The sequence below is a fragment of the Larimichthys crocea genome, chromosome XXI (genome assembly GCF_000972845.2).
Source record: "Larimichthys crocea isolate SSNF chromosome XXI, L_crocea_2.0, whole genome shotgun sequence".
Lineage (NCBI taxonomy): Eukaryota > Metazoa > Chordata > Actinopteri > Sciaenidae > Larimichthys > Larimichthys crocea.
In genome coordinates, this window is record NC_040031.1 from 8,090,526 (window position 1) to 8,103,842 (window position 13,317).

The following is a 13,317-nucleotide window of genomic DNA, read 5'->3' on the forward strand; positions in this document are numbered from 1 at the left end:
ACTACTGCACTGGTACAAAAACAAACGGTGGCACTGTGTATGATCAATAAACGTGTTTTTTTTATTTTGAGGTTTTTATATACAACATGATGGTGCACAGCAGAATATTCCAGTCACACATGCACACATAGAAAACGATTCATCACTGATCTGTGCCACGCTACTTCAGTACAAGAGCCATACATATAATTCAATAAACCTTAATTATAACATAATTTGTCCGAACTCATAAAAGTCTGGATTGCACACTGACCATAACTTCCTGCAAGTTTCCTGTTTGTGGTGAGAGGGGGGTATTCCCCGATGAAACAAAAATAAATAAATTCAGTCAAAATGAAGTACAATGATTGTAACAACGATCCCACGTTTCCTTCCACATCCTATTGTTCAAATCTAACCACAGCTCAGTATAATGGTCTGGTTTAAGGCAGATTGTACTGCTTCCAGTCAGGTGCCTAGAAAATAAACACAAATTACTATTGTGTTTGTGAAGGCACTTGTGAAGAAAAGACAAAAACACGTTGTAATTCTTCTCTAAAACCAAGGCCGCCCTATTGTCTTCTAAGGACTTCACATTTGTGCACTTAATCATAATAGTTTCTTCTTGTGTCATACGGTTTGTGTTCGTAGTGTTGAATAAGGTCTGTCTTTGGCACATTTTCATTGTGCAGTTTTGTTCTTCTGTACAAAACTGTGCCACTATACTGTAATTTGTTCAGCCTGACAGCAATAAATATATATGAACAAACAAAAGGATGTTTGAAGAAGGACTATTAAAGTCTCCACTTCAGTGTGATGGCTGGTTTGCAGATATTCACCTAATCTTTATTACTGTGTTGCACTGTTACTAGTGATTAGAGATGATACCGTGTGTACTTTTAAGGCTGTAATTACAGGAGGAGCGATGTTGTTCACACCAGTTGCACCAAAGCAGACTTTGCCCTCAGCTCTCTTTAGGCAAAATACCTCACAAAACTTGAGCTACAGTGAGGTGACATTAGTTTTACCAAAAAAGTGTCACGAGTAACTGAACTGTAACAAAATATGCACACACATGTAGCTACTCCTCTTCAAAACGCCCTGCAGAAGGGCATTATTTGGCACTGAGTCATGTTGGGGGTAGGACTTCCTCAACAAACACTTCCTAGTACTGGCATCCAGGAAACCAACCAAACACTCGGTGCTAGTCAAATATTACGCTTGTAGAACAAAAAAGGATCTTTTCAATGCATAAGCAGCATATTGAGAAAAGCCATAGAAAGCTGAACCCTTAATTGGGACACATTTGCTCTATTAGCTGATGAAGGTTGTTAAAAAATATACATATAAAATTTTTAAATATATCCAGAAAAAAATGTTGGCACTCTTTAAGCCCTCTCGAAACTTTAATGAAGTCCATACTGTACATATTAAGAGGCTGCGTTAGTAATGCAAATCAATGCAGAAGTCTTTTCCAGATTATATGTCCATCCTGGTGTCCTCTAAGAAGAACGTCTCGCTGCCTGTGTCCTATCTGTTCACTAGCTCTGGGCCCTGTGTGGCGCAAACAACATAGTGAGGTGTGTTGTTGTCCGTCACTTGGGAGCTCTGGGTGTTGCCATTAGTCGGGCTACACACAGGACTGCAGGTGGGGTTACAGGTGTTTGTGAGCCTACGCAGGTACTCTGCGTGGACAGGCTTGTGGCTCTGCAGGACCCTGATGGCTTCGTCAACTTTGAACCACTTCCTCTTCCTCCCTGTCACAAAAAAGGACAAGGGCAAGTTGTATATAATCAGTAATCAGTAATAATCATTACTTGTTTCCCTGTCACTGTGTTCTTTATTAGTTTTAGTGTTAAATGCTTGATTGAGATAAGCAGAAATAAAGCATTAAAATTCACATCACGTTTTTATACACATTCACACAGCTTTACTAGATAGTATATCCAAGTGGACCCATCAGTTTGTGATTGACTGCCTGAATCTGAATTTATTGTTCAAGTTTGTTGTTTCTTCTGTTCAGTTATCGGTTCAATTTGTCATATGAAGGTAAAGGTCACGGACCACAAGAGTTCTAAATAGAAAAATTTGGATTTTTAATCACGTCTAGTGTGTGGTTTTCCCTGGATGATCAGATTTCAGTCTTGTCTTCATCTCATTTGTCTTTATCTTTCTCTGTCTTTTTTCCATTCATCCATGAATGGGCTTCACAATTTCAAGTGAAGTTTGTTTATTTCGGGAGGGGTTTTCACACTCAACTGGTCTTATGTTGCCATCATTTATGATGCACAACCACTGAGACTGATAAATTACCAGCTAATGATATCGCTTCACTTTACTTCACTTCACTGCAGTGTTACTGTATGCCTGACTGAGTGGTGAGCAAGGCTGCTCAACAGGAAAAATAACCTTAAATTGCTGAACCACAATATTATACAACATGCTCAAGAATAAACCAAAGCTGCAGAACAAAAGTGGAAATGGACATTCCTGACCTACTTCAGTTAGTGTTTATAAAGCTTTCATGTCATCGAACCTTCAAAAAAAAAAAAAAAAAAAGCACGCTCTTCCACAAAGACAATCTGTCCAATAAACTGTCAGCTGGGAGTTATTTATACTTTACTTCAAAAGCATTATCTCCTCCTGTTCGATTCCAAACAGCAGTTCGGTAAAGGGCTTTGGCGTGCCCTGTGATTATCAAAAGGGTGGTGTGAGAATTTACTGTTGACACCACAAAGTACACCACCGCTGGCCTTTCAGCAAAGGGGAAGAGTGAATTAGACTTGTAGTAGCGCGCTCTCCCCACTCAGGCGCAGCTCTGGCGCAGGGCAAGAGAGGACAAGTAAGAAGGAGGGGGTTGTGGAGAGTGATGATAACTGGAAAACAACTGGGCACAGCAAACATTCCTCCCCCTTGTGAACAAGCTGAACTCTATTTCTGTGCGTAAAGGGAGTTAATGATCACAACCACTTTTTTCCAGATCAGTCAGAAATAGTTTGAGTTACAGTGATGGGGCAAAAGGTAACCATGGAGAGGAGGGAAAAATATTAATTTTAGGCAGCAACTATTTTCATTATTGATTATTTTAGACTGTCTAAAATCTTTAAGTTCAGTTTAACATCAAAATAGTTGCAGATTAATTTTATGCAGATCGACAAATCAATTAATTGATTATTAATTTCAGCTGTTTAAGAGAACACTGAACTCAATGAAGTGTGACATGTAAGTAAGACGAAATGTTGCCAGACTTTTTTCCCAGCAGTATTTTAGGACTGTAAACACTGTAGATCAGGTGCTTTGACTTCAATGTAATAAGAGTATCACAGTTTCTCAGTTTACAAAGTGATGAATGGAGGCCCCAACCATCTTTCTCAATGGTTTCCCTCTATGGTCTTTACCCTGACTCGACCTTCTGACCTGTGATCTACAAATGTCATCTAAATGACTTTTCTACAATCAGTTACACAACTATAACATCACATAAGTTTGTTTAAAGTGTCAGATTAATGTCTGTATCATATTCTAAATATGCTCAGAAATATTAGAAACCATAAGACCCTTAAAGATTTAGAGTATTTTCACCAGTCATAGCGCTATGGAGCAGAGTTTTTGTCCATGTTATACATGCAGCATAATTTGTGGGAAAATATTGGTAGCATGGTGACAAAATGTGACTTAAACCTAGTGACATACCAATGTTGACAGAGTCCTCCCAGTCTTCCAGTGTCTCCGTCACTATGAGGGTATAGACGTACGTCCTGTGCTTTCTGTCTTGATTGTGCTGCAAAGGTTTAGATGAGGACAATACTTGATGTCACTGCAATAAGCGATGTCAACGCAGTGCATGCAAAGCTTGCCTATACAGTAAAGACATGATGTTAACTGTACAGTTTGTCTTTATAGACACTACGTGAACAAAACAACTTGACGTACTGGCTGACTGAGCACTGGCACATAGACGTGAGGCATGCCTACATAAAGGTATCCCAGGCACGATAGTTGGGTTACCAGCTAAGTTAACACAGGATTTAAAAAAGCGTACATTAGTATATATATAGGATAATATGTCAAGTGAGAATTTATGACAGTTTTCCATGACAGTTTGACAAGCTTACCTCGAAAATGCCAAGTAGTCTGCCAAGCTTTCCCTTCACACCAGCCTGCACACAAACACACACAAAGAAATGTGACCAAACAGTGTTTTATATGTCAATACTATTTTTTTTTTTAATTTATGCTTACAGGAACATTCTGTGATTAACAAAACTGACTGAACACACTCGCTTCACTTCAATACAGCAGGAACGCGTGACCTGCTATTAAGAACAGCTTGTCTCTGTTCTGATGTGTATGCACATTCTCAGTTGAACATTTGTCTCATTCAGGACAGGAGACCCTGTGGCTTAGTACCATCCTAGCATGGCCACGTGCCTGTGAGACATCATGGCAGAGATGACCAGGTAGACCTAAACATAGTCTGAGTGACAGGATGACGAGACAGAGGGGCTTAGCACAAGTACAGGGCACGAGTCGAGATCCATTTCTGCTTATGCATAGTTTGTGACATATTTACTTTTAGAAGAACACATCCAACAAATTTAGCCATGGAAACGTCAACTCACATGTGTGCTGGAGCAGTGGTTTCCAACATGTTCCAAAATTAATGAGGTTGCGAGATGATTAGTGGGGTAATATATAAAGACAATCTTTGAACTTCTTCAGGGGGTGAAAAATGTTCTGAGTTAGTCTTTAGTTTAACTAGACACAAACTTATAGACAAACTACACCCTCAAGAGTCAAGAGGTCACAAGTAGAGAGTCTCAAACTTTTTTTGCCTCACAAGCAAAAATAGATTAGGAACCACTATATAGAGTGTGGCAGTGCAGCTAGGTAGCTTGTAGAGTATGTGCCAAGTCAGCAGGTGCTGATGACATGTATAATTAATTTTGTAAAGAAAAAAATCTGCCTGTTGCTGACCGAGAGACACACAGAAGCTATCCAGGGGCATGTTTCAGACTTCATTTCAGATCTGCGAGGATCAGCTGGGTTGTCATGAAGCCCACAACTGACAGACAATTGTTGTGTCCCAATTCCATATCACATACTGACTGTAGACAGTATGTGATACCATTTATCTTTGTCTGTCTATTATAGACGTACAAGTAATCTAATCTTTCTCTCTGGAGCTTGACATTTATTTATTTTGCGCATTGCATTGTGGTGCTGTTCACTATTCATGCTGTCTTTTGAGCTTTTGCAGTGTGAACACATTAGATCCTTAAAACCTGTTTAGAAATAGTATGTAGGACAGAATTGTGACACGGCAATTAAAGGATAACATGCCATGAAAAATGTAATACTGCCATTCTTGAATTTGCAGTAACATTTTCCAGCACTTTTGTCAAAACATTATCTTTGATTTCAGTGGTGATAATACAAAGAGAAATCAAAATTCTATTTGAAAAAAGCCAGATGAGGAAAGATATATCTCACATTTGCACTATTTAAAACTTTCACGTGGTACCATTAGGTTGATGTACTGGACTTGTCAGCAGCAGGGTATTAAACATGACGTTCTAAATTGTTAGCTTGCCACAGTAGTTGGTGTGTTGCTTATCCATATTCAGATACATGTCTGCTGTGGGAGCCACAGGATGTGGGTAACTGGAAACCCTTCCCAAATGTCACTGTCATACTTCAAGGCTGTCAGCACAACCACTATCCAAGGCAGAAGCTCACAGCTCACTCCACGGCAAACACTCTCTGGCCAACTACCAGCAGCCCCCTTTACTGAACCGCAGAACAATTAACCGGTCATTTATGCATCATTGCCAAATATTTCTATCCAGGCCAGTGCAAGAGTTTGGAAACCTTTCTGTAATGTGTTCAATTTCAGTTCAAACACCAACATTTGAGTCTTGGAAAGTTTACTTCCACACCAGAAACCCTCCGAACACGTGAAATGACCTAGTTCACCATGTCCATGTTTGCTCATTTGTTTATCTACTTGCATTTTATGACAACATAGCTTGTGAAAGCAATGCTGTTAATCAGCTGACTCTCACCACTCACATATTGGAAATTTCCACAACTAGTTGAGTCCTACTTTTATCTCTTGTGCAACTAGAGCATTAACAACTTTTTATTCCTTCATAGATTCCTTAAAAAATAAATAAAGTGAGCTCCATGATTCTAAAAAGTTAAACACAAACTAAAAACAGTTGTTCCCTCCAAGGAAGAAAATCATCTAAATGCTCAGCAAAACTAAACAGTAATATCAAGTACATGCAAAATCACCGATATATAGCTGTGTGTGTGTTCTCACCTCTTCATACACCTCCCTCATAGCGGCTCCATAGGGCTCCTCCTCCGGTTCCATTCCCCCTCCTGGCACAATCCATTGGTCTGGATGTCGACTGCTGCTCACCAGTAGCACCTTCCAAGGAGAAAAAACTTTGTTAGATGCCATTACCACGCCAACGGCATGCTCAGGTTTATAATCCCTCACCACTATAGGTGTCTGGTGGCAGCTGAGTGTTGTGTTACTGATTTCGCAGGATGTGTATAAAAACATGACAAGAAAATATTTTTTTAATTTTAAATAATCTAACTAAAACCCACACACTATGTTTAACTGACCTAATACATGCAGTTTGGTCTTTTTTGAGCATGGTGCCCCTCTGGAGACGCAGTCACTTGACCTTAAACCCTATCTTGCATCACACTGACCCACATTAAGAGCATGTGTGAATACTTTCCGAATTCTGTTGAACATGTGCAGCCACTACATTCTCCTGTAATAGCTCTCTTGACAGCAAAGACTGGCACTGAAAGTGTTGCTATCTGCATATTAGACACTTACAGGCAAGCACAACCGTCCCAGTTTCCCAACAAATAAGACGTGTCCGCATTCCTGCTGAGACGCGGAAGCATGGCAGATTTGTGACAAGCACTAATGACAACATCTCCACTGCCATCAAAGCTGGTCTCAGTAGCACACAAAATACTGTGATGAGTGAAACTTCACACGGCGTTACCCTTCACTTTGAAAGTCATTTCTGTATGCAGGTCAAGAGTAAGTTAAAACCCCACAAGAAATCCCAAGACTCAGGACTTTGTTCAGACTAGCATCTATTTTGCCAGTCTCACTGTTAACTGAGCTTATTCAGTCATCAACCTGAATACAGCACGCCATAAAACTACAACTAAAAACTCACAGAGAGGTTGAGTTTACCTCTTTACATGCTTTGGGTCACTGATATTAATACTTAAATGCATGTGTGTGTGTGCCTGACAAAACTCTCTCTGTATTTGTCCTGACATTTACAAACTCTATAACTTATACTTAACACGGGCAACTCTGCAAATACTTATGTATGGATCACACACAAAGTGATATCACAGAATTAGAAATGGAGGCACTGAATTCATTTATTTAATGTCTATGTGGTGTAAAGAGTTTGCTCCTGACTGATGACGAGGTGGAAAATTAAGAGCTGCAAATGATGAGAACAGTGATGAGTCTCTGCCTCACACTATCAGTGCAGGGCCCTGAGAGCTGCAGAAACACTGGCAGCCATCTCACTGACACAAATGCACACAACATACACACATGCATGCGCAATTTCACACAACCGCCATGTGAAACACGTAGGAACTCGAAAAACCACTGGATCAGCAGTTGCTTTTCTGTATGAAAACAAAAGAGCTTGGCAGAGGAGGTTAATGACCCCAAACAAGCTCCACGCACCTCATTGAGAGTTCATAGTGAGTCACATCCTCATCAGTTTACTGTGATCAACACCCGGGGCCTTATTCATACAACTTCCAGCTACAAAGGCTTGCTCCTACTGACGTAATTAAAGGAAAATTACTGAATGAATTTAATCAGAACCAGACAATTTAAAACAAATAGAGAAATTCACCGATTCTGGAAGCAAAAAATCTGGAAGGTGATTTTTCAGTGAAGGGGGCTCAAAACAACAACTTCTTAACTTCAACATGTCCATGGTTGTGGGGCCTTCAGGGGACAAGCGGGTTAGAGATCATCTTCTTCAACTAGCTCTTTCTTGTACTTTGCAGCAAGCTTCGGGTCCATTTGGCCCTCAGAGGGAGCGGGAGCATGCTTTGCCACAAGCTCTAGGTTGGGATCACAGATGAGCTCCCTTACTAGGAAAGGCTTTTAAATTTTACTAGATGCAAGTAAGAATAGGGTTAATCACAAAGGGGTAAGGGGTAGGAAGGAGGACTTTATACGTAGCTTGAAAGTTTCTTAGGAAGAGGAGAAAATGGTGGAAAGAGGAAGAGGTAGATGAAATATTAAAGAGATCATTAACCGCAACACAGCACACCATAAAACTACAACTGAAAACTCACAAAGAGCCTCTGTTTACCTCTTTCCATGCTTTGATCATTGATATAAATACTTAAATGCATGTGTGTGTGACAAAAATCTCTCTGTACGTTTATACATTCACAAACCTGTTCTTAACACAGGATAACAACTCTGTCAATATTTATGTATGGATAACAGGTCAAGTTAGATGGTACACATGTTTTTGCCGTCATGTCATATCACATACAGTGAACTGAATCTGCAGTAGCTACTTTCTCACTTAAAGCTGCAGAGCTCGATATTTATCTCACTAATTCATTGGTCCTACTCTTTATAGTAAAGCCTGATCAAAACATTAGTGGGCAGTTATTATTGTTATTATTAGTGGTGTGGTGACACAAATATAAAGTGACTGGTGTTTATGTAAGACTTATCTGGATATCTAATCATTATTAAATTAAACTGATTGATAAATAAAACTATGCAGGTAAATAATAATAATAATAGAATAATTAAAGCTGCAAGCAGCGATGGTCGGGCCCTCGCATATGCGCGCACGTCGAAATGTGCGCACGTCGAAATGTGCATAACATAACCTTGATAACCGCAAGAAAGTGCAGACAGCTCTGAGAAGGTGGTCCATGCCGAGGCCTTCTTTGAATTTTTTTTTATTTGATAGTGCCAACGCCTCACAGGATTCCCCAAATATCCATCGTTTGGATAACTGTTACGTCAGAAGTCGAGTGAACACACTACCAAGTTTGAAGTGAATGGGGACACAGAATCACTAGGAGGAGTTATCGTTCAAAACATGACCCGTTTGGTCAACGCAGCCATGACAGCACAAAATGACGATTTTCATAGAGCGCCACGCCACGGGACCATTTTCCCAGAAATATAGCATTTTTGAGATAGCACTTTACTATCAGGGAGTCCGATGTGAATACTCCTACCATATGTTTGAGTGAAGTTGGATACAATCCCGCAGGAGGAGGTTTCGTTCAAACATACCCCTTGTCAACCAGCCCAGAACAGCAAAAAGACAATGTTTCATAGACGCCACGCCCAAACCCATTTTCCCAAATAGGCATCATTTTGATAACGTTTAACCAGGAAGTCAGTGAAGTACTCTACCAGTTTAAGTGAATTGTGGATAAATCACTAGGAGGAAGGTAATTCGTTCACAAGCAAGACCCACATTTGTGCAAAAGGATAGAAAAAAAAGCCACGGCCGGAAAACACCCGAAAACGGAATGGCGATTTTTCGATGCAATAAAATTTCTCGACTTTCCTGTTCCATTGTGGCTTAGGTTGCTCCTAAGGAGAGTAGTTTGTGTAGGTCCTGGCATGTTCTACAATGCGCTGATTTCAAATTCTGTGATCAAAACTGTGGCGGGGCTGTTCGAAAAAAAATTCAAGGGGGCGCTATAGAGCGCTTTTGCCCCGCCCCCTCATTAATTATGCAGCCGAATTGTGCATAATTGCTGCTTAACAACCCAAAGTTTCAGACAGCCTGACAAAGGATATGAAGCCGCACAGTTTGGCCGAAAAATCAGCCAAAAGTCAATGGAGTCTGGTTTTTTCGGTGAAAAAAAGGCAGCGTCCACTTTGACGCTCCTCACGGCCACGCCCTCTGATAAAGGTGAAATTATTCTCCAGATGTCAAGGCCAAGGCGGACAACACCACACCTAGTTGAGGTGGATATGACAATATTGTCCGAGCTGCACGCCTCTCGTAAAAGTGGTCTTTTTTTCGATCACTAGGAGCGCTATGAAAATCAACCGAATATTTGTGGAAATGTATTTTAGGCCAGACTGCCATTATATTCAAGTTTGGTGAGATGGAATTTTCACAAGTTAGCACTTTGAAATTGTTTGGAAAAATGGAAATTTGCGTAGATGGGTGGGGGGGGAGGGGGGGGGGGTGCTTTGCCCCCGCCCCTCTGACATAGTTACATCAAAAAGTAAATGTTTTTCGATAACTTTCATCTCAAAGCCTCATGAAACCCATGGCCAAGTTTCAAAGGATCACGAAAGCCCAGGAGGTTCGTTCAATACGACCCCTGGAATGACCAAAAAAAAAATCAAAAAAACGTGAACTTTGACCCAAAATGGGCCGCCGTACCCTGTAACCGAAAACCGGGTCACCAAGAGACTTTTTGGTGCGTCTGGGCATGGTACATCCCCACAGTCCCGTACACGTGGGCGAAACCGTGGCGTGGGGCTCCTCCGACAACCGAAACCTAGGTGGCGCCGTAGAGCCATTTCTGTACGCGCGTGCGTGAGACCCCCAAAATACGTAATTTTACACCTGACATTGGGGGGGTAGGCAAATTTTCGTGAGTTTTCGGGGGGATATGGGCTGTCGAAAAGGCGATTTACTTTAGGAAGAAAAAGAAAAATAAAAATAAAAACAAAAAAAAATAATAAACATTTGAAATACAATAGGGCTTCGCACGGTTTCGTGCTCGGGCCCTAATAATGTGAAGTAATCCTGTCTAGTATTTTTCTGCAGACCTGTCCTCCTGGACTCCAGCTGACATGTTAAGGAAGTGACTGTAAACCAGGCACGCAGACTGGACGGATAGTTTACCACATAAAGTGTGACACATGCAATCAAAGCACAGACAGCGAGATTGACAGATGGAATCAGCATGGCATGCGATAGGAGACCATTTCATCATCCTGCGGCGCATTCAACAATAATCAAAGTGACTTTAAGCATATGTCAGCACTGTGTGACAGATGAACACGGGAGAGGGTGACAGATGAACAGGGGAGAGGGTGACAGCATGAGGAGGAGCAGGAAAGCAAATCTGTCAGGGGACAGCAAGTGCCTGCACCTTGTTTCTATAAATTGCAGCTGATAGGTCACTTGGTGTTTAGCACACAGTGTTACACTCGGCCCCCCCAACCAGGCCCCTATGACCCCAGTCCCCCTATCCAGTGTGGTCCTGAGATGGGCTGCCGTCACTAGGCAGACACGTAGTGATCTAGGACAGCCACCTGACCCTAATGTGTAATCATTCTTCTGTATTAACTCCTAATTATCACCCCGAATAAAAAGGAAAGTAATAAATGGTAAGTAGCATCATGCATTCAGTATTAGTATGAGAGGTAAAATGTCAAACTTTCATATCAAACAATAGAAATGCATACTTTAATTTAAATCATCATTTTTGAGTGGGTGTGGGACATGACAGACTAACAATATCCAGACAAATGTTCCAGCACTCCATTACACATGATTACACATGGGCATGCAGGAGCTGCATGGTGCCTCAGCATTACAGGATTAGTGCTCACAATGACATGTGTACCCTGCACAAAAACCACATCAGCTGATGCTGGAAAACAAAACAAAACAAAACATCACATATGTGAGTGAATGCCAATGCAAGGTGAGGCTGCACGAGGTTCAATAACATATAAGTTTGATGAGAATGTAAATGTGTAATCAAATAAATCCAATGATAATACTGCCAGGACACACAGAGGAAGCCTTGTCTTTATGAAATATGAGTTACTGCTGGACAGGAGATGAAAATGATGATCTCCTGCTGGGTTACAGTGGGTGTCATCTTGTAAGACCCCCGTGGCGTTTAGTTAGTAGGTGAAATATTTGGCACTTCAGCAAAGATGTGTTCACCTCTGACTTAAATGAAAAAGGCATCACACACACACACACACACACATACACAGTGCACAGATAAAGCAGAGTACTATGTGATAGACTGACTGAGTTAAACTAAACTTACCTCGTCCTCTTTTTCGGTTTTAAAACACAAACACGCTGCTCTTCTCTTGAACCCTTCCCCGTCGTACGTCCTGGTCTGGTTGGGCTTAAACTTCATCATTTATATCAACAATAGTCGAGTGCCAGGAGACCTCAAAAAAAGCGAAAATCTGTCTCCAAGACAGTAGCCTCGGCTGTCCAAAAGTGGGGCAGCAGGAGCGGTGTTATCCCTCTCCTAAATCTTCCCAACTTTCTTCAGATAGTGCCGGTTACAACGTGTGAACTCGGTCCATGCAATCCCCGAGCGATGTCAGACTGCATCTGGTCGTATATATTGAAGCTACCATGGTGGTTCACTGTCAACACGCATGATTCAACTCACATCTGTGGTCGGCGAGCAGCTAGCAGCTGATCTCAGAGCTGCGCAACAAGCTGCCTGTCAGCTCCCACGATACAAGTTTAATATTCATGACGATTGATTAAAAAATACATATAAATATGTACATATATATATATACCTGGATTAAATACAGCTGGAAGCTCCACGCGGACACTTTTTCAGACTCGGTTGCCTAGTAATAATAATAAAAAAAACGTCTCGTGCGTGAGTGATGCGTTTCCTGGAATTAGTAATGATGCCTTCAGGTACCGCTCCTGAGATCTTTAACCCATAAAACTGAGACACTTTGACGGTAGTTTAAGGGCATTTTTCGTGTGAGATGCTATCAACACAGGTCATTATAAACTGATTATGGTGTTTTATTCTTTAATAGATAGATAGATAGATAGATAGATAGATAGATAGATAGATAGATAGATAGATAGATAGATAGAAACAGATCAATGATTTAGGGGCCTTTAATTACAAAATATAACACATATTAAATATAACCTGCATAACTATGTTTCCATTAGTCTATTATCATCCGAAAATAAGAATAATTGTGGGTTTGCTACCTCACACGGAGTTGTCTCCCCACTTTTACTCCTGACACATATGAAGACAAATAAATACACCACAAACTATAAACTAAACTATACAAAATAAATCTACCCTTCACTCCTTTGTAGCACATTGACATTACATGTATAACAGAAATGACACTGCACTGACAAATTAAAAGTGGACTTAATGGAATAAATAAGATCATCTATGTAGTAGGCGCTGCCTTGACTCATATCTTGGTAACCTACATGTGAGAAAAACAAGCTTTATTAGTTACTGCAGTTGGATTTTCATGATTACCAAACTTCCCACAGTAAGTGA

General features: G+C 40.8%; 1 protein-coding gene across 2 annotated transcripts; it reads right to left on the bottom strand.

The window, feature by feature from the left end:
• Positions 1–38: 38 nt before the first annotated feature.
• On the bottom strand, positions 39–12,657 carry nudt4a (nudix (nucleoside diphosphate linked moiety X)-type motif 4a). Of its 2 annotated transcripts, none has more exons than XM_019278771.2 (5): positions 12,569–12,657; positions 6,305–6,415; positions 4,095–4,139; positions 3,673–3,760; positions 39–1,736 (listed from the first exon to the last, which is right to left on the bottom strand). In XM_019278771.2, exons 2-5 carry the CDS (start codon positions 6,356–6,358, stop codon positions 1,510–1,512), a joined length of 414 nt encoding a protein of 137 aa, XP_019134316.1. In that variant the 5' UTR covers positions 6,359–6,415; positions 12,569–12,657; the 3' UTR covers positions 39–1,509. The 2 variants fall into 2 exon arrangements, with proteins under 2 accessions (XP_019134316.1, XP_010735994.1); XM_010737692.3 differs by lacking the exon at positions 12,569–12,657 and adding an exon at positions 12,073–12,548.
• Positions 12,658–13,317: the final 660 nt, after the last annotated feature.